Source organism: Heteronotia binoei, chromosome 13, assembly GCF_032191835.1.
Source record: "Heteronotia binoei isolate CCM8104 ecotype False Entrance Well chromosome 13, APGP_CSIRO_Hbin_v1, whole genome shotgun sequence".
Lineage (NCBI taxonomy): Eukaryota > Metazoa > Chordata > Lepidosauria > Squamata > Gekkonidae > Heteronotia > Heteronotia binoei.
The window spans coordinates 37,497,367-37,516,281 of record NC_083235.1 but is presented as its reverse complement, the minus strand read 5'-3'; the positions used below and the strand labels follow the sequence as shown (position 1 = coordinate 37,516,281).

The 18,915-nt window shown below is 44.9% G+C and overlaps 1 protein-coding gene across 1 annotated transcript; it reads right to left on the bottom strand.

The window, feature by feature from the left end:
* Positions 1-251: 251 nt before the first annotated feature.
* Positions 252-16,355, bottom strand: RDH5 (retinol dehydrogenase 5). The gene is made up of 5 exons (XM_060253185.1): positions 16,167-16,355; positions 10,708-11,042; positions 7,761-8,019; positions 1,857-2,020; positions 252-583 (listed from the first exon to the last, which is right to left on the bottom strand). The coding sequence occupies exons 2-5, from the start codon at positions 11,018-11,020 to the stop codon at positions 360-362; spliced, it is 960 nt and encodes a 319-aa protein (XP_060109168.1). The 5' UTR covers positions 11,021-11,042; positions 16,167-16,355; the 3' UTR covers positions 252-359.
* Between the last annotated feature and the right edge of the window lie 2,560 nt (positions 16,356-18,915).

Genomic DNA, 18,915 nt, shown 5'->3' with positions numbered 1-18,915 from the left:
TTTCTAGCAGAAGCCCTGCTTGTCTTATAAGTTTTGTTGGCTGTAGCAAAGAGTTTCCCTTGATCAGTATTTATTGACTCATGTTCCAGAAAACCTTGAAGGGGAAGTTCCAATTTCACTTAAATCTCCCTTCTGCTTTCTTCTACAGAGTCACGTATTCTACCTGACTTATTTGTGATATCAAAATTGTATCATACCAGGAGTCAGAGGTGACTGCCTTATGCAGTGAGGAAGATCAGGTGTCCGGGAAGTAACTTGAATTAGATTACAGCTTTATTTTTGCACCCTTCAGTGTTTCTTTTACACCAATAGCTGGGTTACAGACAAGAGGATGGGATAGGGAAAAGATGCTTTGGAGTCTAGTGCACACGATGGGCTGGCTTTGGTAAGATGGTAGCCAGCACAAAATCCACTATGAAAGTAGGCAGATAGGAGGCTGGAAGCCATACCAACTTGGCATCCCAACCAGCGCTATATCGAGTCCGGGGATGCCTGGCCTGCAGGGCATGCTCCATGCAGTTGGTCACTTTGCTGAGGTCTGGGTCACAGATGATGTTCATTATGAAGTTCTGGACTTTGACATCTGGGGAAAGGCAGAGGTGTAGAAATTAGCCAGTTCTTAATCTAAAACCCACAACTTTCCCCCCCTTGAAAATAATTTAGAAACAAAGCTAGAACTTCTTTTCATCCTTTGTCTCCTGTGCTGCTTTTAGTGCACATTTACATGCTCCTATTGCAGAGCTCTCAAAGCACTACATCTCGAGTGACTGGATGATGCTTTCCAGACAGTGCAATCCAACTCTTGGCAAGCAGAGTTTGAAAGAGCAGGCTTTTTTCCAAGCCTGATACCTCTAAACTTGCAGTCACTGGAGGTTTTTGTAAGAACATAAGAGAAGCCATGTTGGATCAGGCCAGTGGCCCATCCAGTCCAACACTCTGTGTCACACAGTGGCAAAAAAAACTAGGCACCATCAGGAGGTCCCATCAGTGAGGCCAGGACACTAGAAGCTCTCCCACTGTGCCCCCCCCCAAGTACCAAGACTACAGAACATCACTGCACCGAACAGTTCCAATAATACACTGTGGCTAATAGCCACTGATGGACCTCTGCTCCATATGTTTATCCAATCCCCTCTTGAAGCTGTCTACACTTGCAGTCACTGCCACCATCTGTGGCACTGAATTCCTTGTGTTAATTACCCTTTGGGTGAAGATGCCTCCCAGCTACAAACTCAGAAAAGGGAATATGTGCTGGTATGTACCAAATTCTCCCCTTCCACAAATAATGGGAGCTGGGTGTGCCAGCACAGCACCCCACAAAGAAGAAAAGTTCTGAACACCAGCAGTTCTAATAGATTAGGCCCATGAGCCACAGACATAGGGCTTTTTTGGTAGAAAAAGCCCACCAGAAATAATTTGCATATTTGGCTACACCCCCTGTTACCATTGTTTCATATGGTCTTTTGTAGAAAAAGTTCAGCAGGAACTTATTTGCATATCAGGCCACACCCCCTGACACCCACCCAGTTGGAGCTGCATTCCTGCTCAAAAGCCCTGGCCATAGAGCTGGCGTCCAGAGTCTGGGCTCCCCCACCCCTAACTATACATCATTAACAAACTTTCCTTGGATTGTATTGAGGAAAACAAAGTGCTGATTAAAACAGAACTGTCAGAATCTGAATTTGCTACACAGCTTAAGGTGAAATAACAGGTGGTTAAATGACGTTACTGGCTCTAGCTGCTTTCCCATGCCTATTTTGTACCTTCTACTGAGGTAGAGGTTGATACAGCTGATAGCTACATTTTTCCTCAAGTCCATTTTCCCTCTTTTCTGTTGCACTTGCAGCAGCACTCACAGTTTGGAAAGAAGTCTTCTCCATAGCTCTGCCGTGTCTCAGGGCTCATACGGACCCAGAGTTGACGCAAGGAGGCCTCTATAGATTCGAGATTGGTCACTGCAGTCTTGAAGAAGCCTGGCTCCACAATGGAAACCTTTACCCCAAAATGATACATGTCCCTCCTGCAAGAGAGGTGTTCTATACTTAACAAACTGCAGCATTTGAAACGAGGTTTCACTAACAGAAAATGGCATCCGTCACCGTAATTATATTTTAACATAATTTTATTTACCCATTTTGTTACACAAAATAAGACAAGAATCTGAATGAAGTAACGAGAAGTCATTGCCATTCAGCATCATCTACTGAAATACAGGGTTGTGCAGATAATCACATTTTATCATCATCTTATAATGTTCTTCAGACTGACAGGTTCATTTCAGAAATTGTGTGAAACCATGGTTTCATGGACTGTGTCTACTGAGTATTCCACTTGTAGTTAGAGTCCAGGATTTGAAGCTGGTTCTTTAATCACAGGCAGGACTATGGCTTCACATAGGTAGGGTTGGCAGAGCCCTCTTGGCTCTGACAGGAGATGGGGGTATAGAGTGACCAGATCCAGGCTGAGAAACTCCTGGAGATTTGGGGGTGGAGCCTGGGGAGGACAGAAGCCTAAATGGGGTACAATGCCATCACCCTCCATTTCCTCCTGGGGAACTGTTCTCTATAATCTAAAGATGAGCTGTAATTCCAGGGGATCCCAGGTCTCACCTGGAGGTTGGCATCCCTACCCTACATATATGTGTCTTCCAGACAGCCTTAACATTCCAGTTTCATTTCCCTGTGACTGTTACTTTTTTCTTCATTGCCACAGTTTCATTAGCAGTCCCTTGCTGTCCCGGTTTTTCAACATTTTTCTCCGTTCTTTCCGAAACCTACAAAAACCTACAAAAAACAAGTTTCAGAAAGCGCAGGAGCAAATGTTGGAAAACCAGGATAGCAAGGGATTTCTAACAAAGCTGTTGGAAATGAGGGGGGAAAGTAGTAACAAAGGAAAATGAAACTGGCTGTCTGGAAAATGCCATAATGTGTGAATTTAAACATCTTAATTCAGGTTGTTCTCTTAGCCTACAGAGGCAAAGGAGGTTGTTCTGGTTATTCTCTTGATGCCCTTAGCCTACAGAGGCAAAGGAGGCAAATGCAATGAAACCAGCATTTGTATAGCAAAGCAGAATCTGAGATATCATGGTTTCACCAACTAGTCATAGTTAAAAATAAATCATGATTTCCTATGATGACTGAACTGAGCCAAAGTGTATTTACTTGCTTATTAGGTTTGTCATGTGGAAAGTAACTGGATATAATCATGAACGTATATTGGCTACTGTCACTGATGTCATTAGCAACCCAGTTCCAGCTTCCTTATCACTGGCTATGCTACTTTAGACATTTTCATATCCTTGTTGGGTGTGGCATTGGCATATTAGGGAGCTTATTCAGTTTGTGATTGTTTAAAAAACAGCAACACTACCCAGACCTAATCCCATATATCTTCTAGTTGTTGGTTTTCTTTCATTTCTTCACCCAAGTACACTGATGCTCTCTGCAGCAAGATTAGCACCTTCTGCTTAGAGGGGACAGGATGGTAAACTTATTGCTGAATGAAGGCTAGTAGATTGCATTGCACCAAGGACAAATTGTGCAGGGTGTAGGGTTCCCAACAGGTTGGGCCAGGAGGTCTCGCTGAATCACAGCTGATCTCCAGACTACACAGATCTGTTCCCCTGGAGAAAATGGCTGCATTGGAGAATGGACTGTATGCCATTATACCACACTGAGGTCCCTCCCCAGGCTCCACCCACAAATCTCCAGGAATTTCCCAAGCTGGATCTGGCAACACGTTTTGTTAGATTGTCTGGCTAGGCCCCCTAAGAAATAACTCCAGTAGTTTTGTTCCCAGAATTCCTAGCATTTTGACTGGATTGGCCCTGTGTCTTTCACAACAGCATACCAGGAATGATTTCAGTCAAAACTTTTCCTCAGCTCCATAGCAGGATGAGTTCAGCTACTGAATTTTTTGTGTATTAGTGTTAGACATGAGAGCCCTGCCAAGTATAAACAAGTTGACAACTGCCAATGAAGCTCCTTACCATCGACCCCAGAACATGCTGGGAGGATCTGTTCCTTTGAGATTACTAATTTAAAACAAAAAAAAAATATCATGGGGCGGGAACTATTACATCTAGAGCACCTCAGGATATGGAAGATCAAGGATTTTTTTAAGTTGTCACTAAAAACTAATTTAAAACTCCAGTGATGGTACACCTTTCGATCCTGCAGAAAGACACCATTGGAAACTGCTTCAATGCTCTTTTACCTTCTCACTTCTGGTGTTGGCATGTAGATATAATCTGCACAGTGAGTAAAACCACTGAAAATATCTGAAAATTTACATTGGCATTTTACATTTATAACACTAATAATGTGCTAGGTGCAGACAACTATTTAGTGTTCTGACTTATGCTGAGTTAGGCTCTTGCATAGTTTAAGATCCTCAGAGTTGTCTCAGTGATTCTAGGTTCCTGGGCAAAAGTCAAGGATGAGGTCTCACCCCAAAACCCTCCCACCCCAACACTGAACAAGAATAAAGTGACTTAGCAGATTTAACCCAGGGCCATGGGAGCCCATGGAGTGTGGGGAACCATAAAGTCCAGCCCAGCTTGCCTGCTCCTTTGGCCTGCCCATTACCCAGAAAAGAGTGGGAGAGAAGGCAATGGCAGGATCTGCAGCAGTCCTTCCACCCTCCCTCATTCAGGCTCTGATCTGCACTGAGATCATGGTAAATGCTGCTGTGCAGTGCAGCTTTCTTGCTCAGTTGCTTGGGAAAGGGCTAGCTGGGTGAGCATGCAGCTGGGAGCAGTGCTCCAGGAAGGTTGCCAGGTCTGATTCAAGAAATATCTGGGATCTTTGGGGTGGAACCAGGAGACTTTGCGGTAGGAGCAAGGGTGTGACAAGCATGATTGAACTCCAAAGGGAGTTCTGGCCATCACATTTAAAGGGACCACACACCTTTTAAATGCCAGTTTGGTGTAGTGGTAAAGTGTGCGGACTCTTATCTGGGAGAACCGGATTTGATTCCCCACTCCTCCACTTGCACCTGCTGGAATGGCCTTGGGTCAGCCATAGCTCTGGCAGAGGTTGTCCTTGAAAGGGCAGCTGCTGTGAGAGCCCTCTCCAGCCCCACCCACCTCACAGGGTGTCTGTTGTGGGGGAGGAAGGTAAAGGAGATTGTGAGCCGCTCTGAGACTCTTCGGAGTGGAGGGCGGGATATAAATCCAATATCTTCATCTTCTTCTTCTTCCTTCCATTGGAAATAATGGAAGATGGGGGCATCTTCTTTTGGGGCTCATAGAATTGGACCCCCTTGTACAATCTTTTTGAAACTTGGGAGGTGTTTTGAGGAGAAGCACTGGATGCTATGCTGAAAATTTGGTGCCTCTACCTCAAAAAACAGCCCCCCCAGATTCCCACAGATCAATTATTTATTATACTCTATGGGAATCAGTTTCCCATAGGAGTGCCCAGCAGACATTACCCTCCCCCCCACTTTTGGATGACCCTGAAGTGGAGGGAGACCTCCGAACTGGGGGATCCCCTGCCCTCAACTGGGAATTGCCAATCCTATGTTCCAGCCTTTCCCATGCTTGGCCCATAAACCTGCAGGTGCCAATCAGTGACAAAGAGTTCAATGATGGCTGTTTTGTGCATGTAGGGTTGCCAACCTCCAGGTGGGGCCTGGAGATTTCCTGCTATTACATCTGATCTTCAGATTACAGAGATCAGTTCCCCTGGAGAAAATGGCTGCTTTGGAAGGTGGACTCAGCTGCCCTGGGTGAGTAAGCAGTTGGGCAGGTGCGACAACAACCCTCTGTTGTTCTCTCCCTTGTGCCTGACACTGGTTATTGCCTCTCAAGTCACTGCTGCAGCAGAGAGGGCAGTGGCAGCAGTGCCAGATTATACCTTCTGGAGGCCCCTAGGCAGTCAAAATCTTGGGGCCATCCTCACAAATTATCTCAGAGTCAGAGTGCCCGCCCTGCCACCCCTGCCCACCACTGCAGCCTGCAGGCACCTTCTTAAAAGCCCCTTTTACTAAGCTGTGAGGGGGTGGCAGAGGGAAGCAAACTTGGCAATAACTCCAGCAACAGCTGCACCAGGCAAATTGGGAAAACTGGGGTGGGGGAAGCCAGCCCAGGGCCCCTAAAGGTGTGAGGGCCCAATTACTAATGCAGCTCTGAGTGGCAGCAGCAAACAGGGCAGCTGGGAAGTAGTTGGGCAACCACAGCATGGGACTAGGGCAGCGTCTGGGTTGCCCCACCCACCAGTGAGGAACAAGTAGTTCTAATTAAAGGGAAATCAGGCTGGATGGTGAAGGACACTCTGCATAGGGAAGAGGCGGAAATGTTATTTTCCCTAAATGAAAGGTGGTGGTGTGTGTGTGCCTGCATGTGCACACCCAAAGAGAGTTCCAGCAGCAGTTTGAGAGCTGGATGAAGCTGGTTTAGAAATTTGGGGTGAGGGAGATGAGCACAGAAAGGCTGTCCTGAATTCCCAGAACTTGTTGAAGCCATGCAGCCCCTGCTTTTCCAAAGACACCCTAATGCACATTGGTGGTGGTTGTTTTTAAGTTCTCTTTGACTGTGGTTTTTTAAAAAAATCTTTTTCAAAATGCACACATTGATGATGATGTTGCAAAAACTGTTTCCCCTTCCTTTAAAGTATTTCTTGATGGTTAAATTGAAACATGGACAACAATAGCAATTTCAGTTTTATCTCTTTTATATTTCTAATACAATTATATATTTTTCTAAATAAATAAAACATATAAAAATGTGGAGACACTAGCAACAGTTAGGTTTGTTAAGTGTGAACCTTTGATGAAAAACTGAGGGGCAATGGTGGAACAAAAACCAGATTTCACATTTGTCAGGAAAAAAATATTTATGGCATCACAGAAGTAGGGTTGCCAGGTCCAATTCAAGAAATATCTGGGGGGTGGAGTCAGGAGACATTTTGGGGGTGCGGGGGAGCCAGGATCAAAGTTGTGACAAGCACAATTGAACTCCAGAGGGAGTTCTGGCCATCACATTTAAAGGGACCACACATTTTAAATGCCTTCCCTCCACTGGAAATAATGAAGGATAGGGGCACCTTTTTGGGGGGCTCATTGAATTGGACCCCCTGGTCCAATCTTTTTGAAGCTTGGGAGGTGTTTTGGGGAGAAGCACTGGATGCTATGCTGAAAATTTGGTGTCTCTACCTCAAAAAACAGTTCCTCCAGAGCCCCAGATACACACGGATAAATTCTCCATTATACCCTATGGGAATCAGTCTCCATAGGGAATAATGGAGTGCCCAGCAGGTATTTCCCTCCCCGTCCCTCACTTTCTGATGACCCTGAAGCGGGGGGCAGGGCCTCCAAACCAGGGGATCCCCTGCCCCCACTTGGGGATTGGCAACCCTGTACAGAAGGGCTGGGGCAAGGCGGTAAGAGAGTTCACATTTTTAGGCCTTAACCCTGCACAGCAGTGTAAAAGAATTTATGGACTCTCAGGGAGTGTCCTCATGTAAAGGTGCAAAGGTATTCCTACACCATTCTCCTTGTTGCAGGCACAAATTAAACTGTGGGAAGCACCTCCTACATGGATGAAGAAGAGCTTTGGGGTGAAAAAGCAATAGAAAGAAAGAGGACATTAAAGAAGAGGAGGTGGGAACTGGTATAAAAGAAGAGTGTTTTTGAATCAAGAAAATGCGCAAAGGCAAAATAGGCGGGAGGGATGGAGTGGGTCATAAGGACGCGGTGTTCATACAGAAGAGCAAAGGATTAGGAAAGAGGACAAAGATGAAGTCAAGCAAAGTACCTACCTGAGACTGTCGGAGAAGGCCTCAATTGTGTATTTGGAAATGCAATAGCCACCACCATTGGCTGAGAGACGACCTAGGATGCTGGAAACATTGACCACGCGCCCTCGTGCCTGTTTGAGGAGAGGTAGGAAGGCCAAAGATACTTCAATTACCCCAAAGGTGTTAACAGCCATGACTTTGCGGTAATCTTCTATGTGCATCCATTCTGTGGGTCCAATGGGGTTGGCTACGCCTGCATTGTTCACCAGTCCAAAGAGCCCTGGAGAGAGAGAGAGGCTGATGTGGGTGGGCCAGAGGGAACATAATAGCTCCAGTGGAAACCATCTTCTTTTCATGCCACAAATTAGTGAATTAAATACTATTTGCTCATTTTGTAAAAAAAAATAAAAATGTATTTGTGTGTTTGTGTATGTGTGTGACTGGAAGTCATGACTGACTTCTGGTGATCCCTAATGGGACTTGAGACATTTCAGAGAGGTGGCTTGCTTGCCTGCCGCTGCATCCTAGCCCTAGTATTCCTTGCAGGTCTCCCATTCAAGTACTTGCAGTCAGCTCTGCTTAGTTTCCAAGATCTGGCGAGATCTGGCTTGCCTGGGCTATCCAGGTCAGGGCAAATACTGTTTGTTCATTTGAAGCACCTGCATGAATTCCTTCTGTGTTCATGATTGGCACTCCAAGGGATGAATGTCACTGTCTCCCTATCCCTTGTTCCTCAGCCAGTTCCTTTGTGTTGGTTCCTATGATACCTCTTTCTGGGACTGAGATAGGCTTGGGGAAAGTTAATGCAGCTGTCTTATTTCAGCATCAGTTGAGGCTGGTTCACCACAAGGACAAACGAGGCACTGCCCTACCAACTTGGGCTACCCCGGCCCTCTCCTGCCTGCTTCCTTACTGTCCTCAACAGACAGTCCAGGTTACCAACTTCAACATAGTACTTGGAGTTCTCCCCAGAATTACAGCTGATCTTCAGACTACAAAGATCCATTTCCCTGGAGGAAATGGCAGCTTTGAAGTAAAAGGTGGCAATAAGTCTAGTAGAAATGGGACTCCTAAAGTGACATCACATCCAACTCCGCTTTCTCCCCTCCTGAAATTTTGCCCTTCCCAAGGTGAATTTCCAGGAATTTTCCCAGGATGGATTGGCAATCCCAGGTGGTAGGTTGCCAGCTATATCAGTTTATATCTTTCTTTAATTCAGCAGTAAATCAGCAAGTCCATCCCTTTTAAGCCAAGCCCATTTACACCAGAACACTAGTTCAGTGGTCAGGGAGCTGTTCTTATGGATTCCTCTGAGTCCTGGCTTTGTCAATGGATCCATAAGAATCCATTGACCAGGCCTGTCAATCTGTCTTCTTCTCCATAGAGGAGAAGAAAAAATGACCAGTCAGGAACTCTGCATGCTGGATTAATTTTATAGCTACCAAGACCCAAATGAAACAGTGTGCTGTGTCTTTTTAAAAGTTCCATTTTCCTCTGCAATTTTGAATCAAACCTATATCATAAAATGAATCCAGGAGTCAGGATGTTTAGCTCTGCACCCTCTAACTCAGAAGACAGCTAACACTTCCTGTTAGTAAGAGGGAAAAGGGCACTCTGTAAGTAGCAAACAAACAGAAAACTGCAGTAGGAACTTTGTTTGGAAAGAACCCAGTCACAGTGATGAAGTTTTGCAAGAGCAAGACACAGTGTAAACTAATCACAGCACAAATTGTAACCATACTGGGGAGCTACTAGTTGCACATCCCCATGTTTTGATATTACATCAGTATGTTCTCTTACAATCAATGTTCCCACTAAACTGTGGAACAAAAACTCTACTTTGTGAGCTACTGGCATTAAAGTTGTGTACTACTGCATAAATTAGCCTGCTTAGGAGCCATTGTTCCCAAGCTAAGACAAAAATGTGTGAGACAGAGGCTAAAAAACTGTGAGCTAGCTCACATGAACTCAGCTTAGAGGGAATGCTGCTTACAATGTGTGGTACAAATATTAAAATTTTGCATGAGGCAATTCAGAATTTCCATGAAATCATTTATCAGTTATACATATTAAGAAAACCTGCTTACTTTCTATTGTCTCATGTCATTTATTGTGCTTTCAAAAACATCATTTTTGAATAATTTATAGTGCAATCCACCGTAAGCAGAGTGGCACCCTTCAAGTCCAATGGGCTTAGAATGCTGTAACTCTGCTCAGGATCTCACTGCTGTTCTGGTTCGGCTAACAATGAAGAGAGGCTCAGAGCCATGCAGAAACTGGAAGCCCCGCCCCTAAAAGTGGAAGAATTGCCTAACATTACTGCATCACAGAGTTTTTGCCTGGAGGAAGGGTGACCACGTATGCTTTTGGGGGCTCAGTGGAGAAAACTCAGATGGATATGTATGTAATAAATAACATCTTTAGCCACCCTTCTGTCGCTTATTAGATATATTGGCCACACTTTCAAACTTAGAAACTTGCTTTATTCTGCAAAACAAAACCTGAGATTCCTAGGAAACTGAATTCTAGTACCACACCCTATTTTTTTTTCTGCAGAATTCTGACAAATTCACAGCTTTGCCCTCAGCTCAGAGCCACTTTCAGGTTTGGGGCCCCCTTGGCAGAGAGTTCCCAGGAGTCCCCTCCTCTGCCCACTGCCAATCACTCATGCTGTCCTTTCCTCCCTCCCACCTGCATGCCTCCCACTGGCTTGAGTGTCCCTTCCTTGTCTGCTCATAAGCATTCCCACTGCCCAAGCTCACAGCTGCCTACAGACCTTTCCCCAGTGGCACCAAGCAGTGCATGCAGCAGGGAGCATGGGCAGTAGAGTGCCAGCAAGAGAATGGGCAACAGCAGCAGTAGGCACTGTCAGAAACCCTGCGCCTTGGCAGCTGCTCCACCTTAGACGCAGAAACTGGTCCTGCCTCTCAGCCTGTTTTCTTCCTGATACCCACTGGGTGAGACTCACCTTTTTCACCCACTTCCATCCGCACCAACTCCACTGCTTTGCGGATGCTCTCTGAGTTGGCAACATCAATCAGAATAGTGCGAAGGTTTGGTGATGCGGCCCGCTTCAGGCTGTCTGCCCCCTTCAGGGTTAGGCAGCCTGCCAGCACGTAAAACCCCTTTTTGTCAAGTCGCTTGGCCAGCATGTTCCCAAAGCCGGTGTCACAGCCCGTGATGAAAACATACTTATCCTTGAAGGAGCTCAATAACTGTCGGTCACGGAAGAACCAAACTGCAATCCAGAGGAAGCTCACGAACAGTACATAGAGCCACATAATGGAGAATGTAGCCAAAGGCCTGCAGGGATAAGTGAAAACAGCTGGAAGTGTAGGATCGTGGCACATAAATATACCTATATAGCCCTGATCTCAGAAGTTAGGTAGGGTCGACTTTGGCAAGTACTTGGATGGGAGACCTCCTTGAAACACCAAAGTCAGGAAGACAGGGAGAGTCTTTATTCAGTCATCTCTATAAATATGCTCTAGGTTCCCAGAGGAGTCAGTCACCAGAAGTTGCCATGACTTCCAGATGCAGGCAGACACACTAAATAATACAAAGATGGACAGATAGATAGATAGATATAGAAAGTTACCTTGTCCAAAGGGCTGGTTTTATGTCCTTTTTTACTTGTAGCATGGGATGCATTCAGTTATAATGTTGGATCCTTGGTGGATGGTAGTGAATTAAAGATTAAGAACCACTACTTGAGTCTCTGGGTCATGGGGAATGTCAATAAAAGCTCCTAGATACTAGCCCGCTGGTCTCTGAGCAGTGATGGACAGTCTTTTACATGTCTTGGCAATCTGGGCATAGATGCCAGATCTCTTACCAACTCTGGCTGTGTTCACACAAACATCATCAGCACATTGACACAGTCTCCTACTAACCACAACACAAAGAAAGATGGACTATAAATAAAGTAAATAAATCTCTCCACACTTCTGCCTTTCTGATATTGTGTTATAGTTGCTGAGGAAAAAAATAAAAGTAATGTGAGACCACTTAAATATAAGGACACAAGTCTAATGGGAAGGGGAGAACAGTGTGGGCATATAATCTGAACCAGCTTTCTTTAACTTTGGGCATTTTCGCACTGACCTTAATCGGCAGCGACGTCCCTCTTCACCGCGCAGGATCTGCGTGGATTTCGCACCAATTGCTGCGGAGCACCCGGAAGAGCCGCAAAGTCCCGCGGCTTTTGCGGCGCAAATGGAAACTTGTTTTTGGCGGTTTCCATTTGCGCCGCAAAAGCCGCGGGACTTTGCGGCTCTTCCGGGTGCTCCGCAGCAATTGGTGTGAAATCCGCGCAGATCCTGCGCGGTGAAGAGGGACGTCGCTGCCGATTAAGGTCAGTGCGAAAACGCCCAAAGAGTTGGAGAAGTCAATAGAGTAAAGTTGAGACTGTCTATAACTGCGATCAAAAGAATTTGTAGTATTACCCTCAAGGGGAGACTTGGCTCATCGGAAGTACAGTCTATGACTCTTCTCTCATCCCTGCACTAGCAGGTAGATGCAATTTTTTTTTGAAATCTCCACCTCAAGTATTTGACTGTGGAGTCATCAAAACCAGTATCATACATACTACTGTAACACTTCTAGTAGGGCCTCATGTGCACCTTCCTATAGTATGCTACAAAAATATGTGTTCCAGCCTTCCATATCCAGGATTGCCTTGAGTTGCTATGGCAACCCATCCTGGACTAAGCCACGGAGCCCACCAGCCAGGGTGTGATTGGGATTAGAGGGGATAAACGCTTCAGAAGCTATCAGGATTCCAGCTTCATCTTCTGGTAGAGACAGACCCTAGTGTAGAGATGTGATAGGGACAGATCTGAGATACAGAAAGAAAAGCAATCTATCCAACTTCAAAATATGAGACAGTTAATACAGTTTAATCAACTTTAATATCCTTTAACTGTCCCTTGAGGTGCAGTTCACTCCTAGCATTCTTCTGAAGCACAGCAGGGGCTTAAAAGCACAGCTGGGTGAAGACAGATCCATGCACACACTGGTTTGTGGAATGGTTCCCCATTTGGATTTGACCCTACCAAATCCAAGTTACATTGGCACTGTACAAATCACACGAGATTTCCATCCATGACTTGCCATAAAGCATTCACACACCTATGTGCTTTCAAAAAGTTAATACTCCATGGAATGCATGAGTTAATTGGGCCTTGTATCCAGTATCAGGAGGGTTAAAGAATAGCAGAAGTAGGGATTCCCCTTAAGGGTAAAGAAAGAATTAGAAAGTCCAACTTTTCAAAGTATGTTCAGTTAAGCATGAAGAAAAGAAAGCTACTCTGAATCTTGCCAAAGTGAGGGACTGGCACAGGTAGCTTGGGCCCTCCTGCCCCAACCTCTGAAATGGCTAGGAATCAAAGCATCCAAGTCTTGTCTCCTCAGCTGACTATGAAAACACCCAGTGCAATTGTGCTAGTGAAACAGATCCTTGGGAAACTATTTCCCTGATGGTGTCACATTAATCCCTGAATTCACTTTCACACGTTTATTAGGAGGCTGTTCAAGTGAAGCATCTGACATGCTACTGACTTGACAGCACAGCATGGGAGCTTTATGGAGCTAATGTGGCTCATGGATCCCATTCTGAGCCCTGGGAAACTTTTGCTCGGCTTCCTCTCACATGACAGACCCTTGGTCCCTGTTACCGAGACATACATGGCTAGGTATTAGAGGATTAGCCCCCTGCTCCAGACTCCCAGAATGAGGTTGGGGGGAGGGTGGTTTTCATAACCTAATTTTGTAACTTGTCTGATCCAAATCAGGGATAGGACCTAGGATGCCTTGAATTACATAAAGTCCAACTCCGCATTTTTTTTCAGCAAGTCGAGGGCTGGGAGGACATAATTAACATGTACTTTTATATAATTCCTCCCAAGTGGACCAAAGGGGAGACAAAGTTCTGACTGGTTTCTGGTTACTCTGGAATTGGCAAGGACTACTGGGGCTAGCATTAGGAGATGCTTGCAAGGCTTCTCACACCTCTGGGATTAAAACAATAAAAATTGTTCCTATGTTGATGCTTTTCAATATATATAGAAATTCACCCATGCAACACTACATAAAACACCACTGTACAATCCTAATTGATGCTTAAGCCAGAAAGGGAGAAACCCTAGATGGGGTTTAGTAGTTCACATGATATTGAGATGAGCTATCATACTTGCTATTTCAGACTGACTGTAGTGCCAAGGATAACTGCGGCTGCAGCTGGATCCTCACAGGGGTGTGAAAACAAACCTCTGCCATGGTGCCAGCAGCAACAGACTTGTGAATGAGTGAATTGCCCTGCTACTACAATTCCCTGACCCCTTTTCCTCTTTCACAACTACACAGAAGCATGGTGCTGTAACATCAACTACACCAGGTCTTCCTGACACCCAGAAATTTCTCATCTCCTTTGCCTGGCTGAGTTGCACTGTAAAACCAGGTAGCAGTTCAGCTTGGAAAGGGAAAAGCCTTTTAAATAGGGTTGCCAGCTCCAGGTTGAGAAATACCTGTAGGAGGGTGCGGATTGGGGAGGGGAGAAACGTCAATGGAGTATAATGCCATAGAGTCCACCTTCCAAGGGGGCCATTTTTCCCAGAGGAACTGATCTCTGTCACCTGGAGATCAGTCGTAATCCCAGGAGGTCTCCAGCCACCGCCTGGAAGTTGAGAACCCTACTTTTAAAAGGTCAAGAGGAGTGATGGGATGTGGCAGTGAGAGGCCTGCCATTTTGAAAGTGGAGATTAGCTCATGCTGTCAGTGGAGCATCAGCAATTAGCCTGGATCACTGGGTCAAGGAGGTAATTTTTTAAAACCTGGAGAAGCCCATAGAATTGTCAGCTAGGCTAGAGAAAAATATCTTGTTCCTTTCATGTGTGGAATGGCAAGCAGAAGCCCTTCATAGGATGGAGGTAAATAATACAACCAGGTAAAATAATATCTCATTAAGCCACAATTAAAGGGACAGGACAGATTTTTTTTTGCTTCAGGCCTTTGCCAACCCTATGCATGATTCATAGAATGAGCATTCCCATTGAATTCAGAGGATGTTATATTTCTTATATGGAAGCAACTTATGCCCCAGGATGGCTGATTCAAGACTGGTGGCTTAGAAAAAGGTCACATGCTTTGCATGCAGAAGGCCCAGGCATAGCATCTTCAGTTTCAAAAGAAACCAATGACAGATACCAGATGTTGGAAAAGACATTTCTCCACTCAGCTGCTGTCAAAACATAATACTGAGCTATATGGAGCAATAACAGTGACTCTGTATAAGGCAGCATCCTATGTTCACATATACCGGCAGGATGCAGAAATTGCTGGACCACTCTTTTTTTGGTTGCTAGCCTACTAGGAAGCAAATTCCATGGCTTCTAGCATCTGCTGCCTCAGAGTAAACAGCAGCCCAGCCCCTCCCACTAGGGATGCTTTTTATCCATCTGCATCAGGTACGTATTTTATTTTTCAGAGGATGTTTGTGGAAGTCCCTGCTGTTGGGGAAGCAGATTTACAGAAGTCTTTTTCCTATTCTAGGGTGATCCTTTGTGGTTTTACCTTTGAGCAAAGTCCACATGCAGCTGTTTTGAACTGCTCAGCTGTTCAAACTGTATGATCCAATGGGCAAAAGGAAAGGAAAGGTTCCCTGTGCTAGCACCAGTCATTTCTGACTCTGGGGTGACGTTGCTTTCACAACGTTTTCATGGCAGACTTTTTACGGGGTGGTTTGCCATTGCCTTCCCCAGTCATCTGCACTTTCCCCCCAGCAAGCTGGGTCCTCATTTTACCAACCTCGGAAGGATGGAAGGCTGAGTCAACCTCAAGCCGGCTACCTGAAAACCCAGCTTTCACTGGGGATTGAACTCAGGTTTTGAGCAGAGCTTAGAACTGCAGTACTGCAGCTTTAACACTCTGTGCCACAGGGCTCAAAATTGCACAACTTTTGGCTTGCTTTCTGAAGGCATGCAGAGTCACCTGTAAAAGTGGGATGCTTCTGTTTCTTATCTGCCAGGCCGGCATGAAGTTACCCCAGTGTAGCAAACTAGGTCGATCAAGCTGATAATAAAGAATGATCAAAGAAGAAGAGAAGTATGGATCCACTAACAAAATAGACAGTGGCAGAATTGGGCGCCAAATTTAAGTTTAAAATTCTATTTTTAAAAGAAAAATTGAAGTGAAGCTGTGTCTTGGGATCCAGCATGACAACTTTTACTTGTATCTTTCACATGCAAGATTCCAGTTCCTACTTGTATCCTGGGGAACTGAAACATGTCCTTCATTGTTCTAGCTTCAAAATGAGAGTGTTCCCTCTCATACCCTCTCGCAGGGCTGCAGAGTCATACAGGTTGGGGGAGGGGGTTGTCTAGGGCTAGAAAGAGTGCAGAGCCAAACCACCTGCCCCTCTGTCCCCTTTACCTGCTCACAAGGTGTGGGTGTTGCTCAGCTCTGCCAGACGCTAGCAGAAGCAGCAGCTTCTCTGCCCTGTTTGGCTGCAAAGAGCAGACAAAAGTTCTGCTTTTAATCAAAGTCCAGGATGGCAACAGGCCAGATCCCTCCCTCCCCACCCACTTCCCTGGTGGTGAAGGACGTGTAGGGGCAGGGACTCTTTCCAGTATTAACTCTTAGTGTAGCTTTAAGGAAAACAGCCTAGTCTAGCCCAGCCCTTCTGCATTCCAGATCAGTATCCACAGGATCTTGCTAGGTAGGGAAATGGACAAAAGATTGGACCCAAAGCTGCATGGAAGAAATAGATCTGTAGGATAGGAGACAAAAAGGGGAGACTCTCCTGGCCCTGTGCTCCACAAACCCTACAAAGGTAGTTAGCTAATTACAACCCGCCAAGAAAATCAGCTGCTTTCCAGAACTAGTTAAAGATTTGGGGATTTCAGTAACTGTGGAGGGGAAAGAGACCTTTAAAGAAAGGAAAACAACTCCTTTGTTAATTGAACAACTCACAAGATTCAGAACAGGAAGTATGGATTAACCTGCGGTAATTTCTCTGAGCAACTATGAGAAAGCAGGATTGAATTTTCCATTTATCATGTCCCCTGTTTGTAAACCAGATCTCATCATGCCCCACATGTAAATGTGCCAGAAAGGAAAGATGCCCTGGGTTACGAAGGAAAGTATTTAAATGTTATTATAAAGCCTTCTCCCACCCCAATCTCTAGACCAAGGCTGTGTGTGGTTTCCTCACGCTGCTACTGAACTTTAAAAAACAGACGAATGTATTAACAGTTTCTCTTTCCAAAAACAAAAAGAAAGCTAGCGGTAACATAATGATGGGGAACAAATTTGAGAGCTAGTGTGGTGTAGTGGTTAAGGGTGTCAAACTATTAGCCACAGTGTGTGTGTGTGTGTGTATTGGCCACTGTGTGATACAGAGTGTTGGACTGGATGGGCCATTGGCCTGATCCAACATGGCTTCTCTTATGTTCTTATGTTAAACTAGTAGTATCTGGGAGATCTGGGTTTGAATCCCCCCTTGTGCCATGGAAACTCACTGGATAGCATTGGGCCAGTCATTCAGCCTAACACTGTTGTGAGGATAAAATGGAGGTTAACAGAACGACGTCTGTGGCTTTGGGTCCCCATTGGGGAGAAAGGCAAAATATAAATAAAAAAACAATAAGGTATCATACAGGTCATTTTCATTTAGGGCTGCTACTGCAACCCCTCTGGAACTGTAGAAGTTATCGTAAACCACCCTTCATATCGGGTTGCCAATTCTAGCCTGGGAATTCCTGGTGATTTGGTGGTGATTTCTGAGGAGGGCAGAGTTTAGGGATAGGTGGGAGCTCTCAGTGGGGGTGTGATGCCATAGGGTCCACTTTCAGTCAGTCAGTCAAAAAATTATTGTGTATAGCCATTGGCTGTTACGAAACAGAACACAAACACCAAAGTTCCCAGAAAACATCTTAAAAGTTCCCCAGAGGGGCCGACCTCAAGAAGTTACATTTGATATCACTCTAGGTCTTACCTACAAGGGCAAATAAAGAGACTCTATAGGATACATGCAAGGCTTTTTTTGTAGAAAAAGTCAAGCAGGAGCTCATTTGCATATTAGGCTACACCTCCTGGCATCACACAGCTTTTTTGTATCACACAGAGATTTTTTTGGTAGAAAAAGCCCAGCAGGAACTTGTTTGCATATTAGGCCACACCCCCTGATGCCAAGCCAGCCAGAACTGTGTTCCTGTGCATTCCTGCTCAAAAAAAGCCCTGAGTACATGAGCATCATTGTCAGATATCAGAAATATAATATTTTCAGTTTCTGAATGTGCTTTTAAGGTGGTTAGTATTCTGGCCAAGAAATTTAACTCTGGGGATGTTGTAGAGTGGACAAGATAGAAAATAATAGGTGTTATGCCAATAAAGGTGGTGGTTGTTGAATATAATGGGGAAGGGTCTCTATCATAGGTGAACCGCAAATGCAAAAACATTGTTCTGTTGGGGTGTGAGAATATCAACAGGTTAACAGAGTTGTTTGCATAGTCTGAAAACAAAGAGCTGTGAAGGACATTCTGATGTTAAATCTGGAGATATTAACCAGGTTTGGGGATCTCAGATGATCAGATTTGATTAGTCTAAACCAGGGGGCTACTTCAGATTTTAGGATTAGAGAATGATCTAGCAATGCATCTGGGGGTCCACTCTCCAAAGCAGCCATTGCCTTTAAGGGAACTGATTTCTGAGGTCTGGAGATCAATTGTAATCCTGGGAGAATTTCAGGCCCCACCTGGAAGGTGATAACCCTACCTTAAAACTGCTCACATTTATTATCTTTATCAGCTGACCTGCCATGTACCCCCCCCCTCGAAATCGTGACATAACTGTGTGGACATGCACTTGTTATACAGATCTAATCTAAACACAATGGTATATGCTGCTGAAAAGCATTAAAAGATGATAAAAATAGAATTTTATAAGGATTTTTAAAAAGATGACAAATATTTTTAAGGAATATCCTACTCCTTTCCAAATAATGGGAACTCCCTCTCCCCTTCCATTTCTTACATCATAGATGTAAAAGACAAACAACTGAAAAACAGTAATAGGAATCCAATTTGAGTCCAGGGACTGCTTTTAAACAAAGTTTTAAACAAAGTTTTATCCAAGTATAATCTTTCACATGAAGGCACACTTCTTCAGGAATGAGTTCACT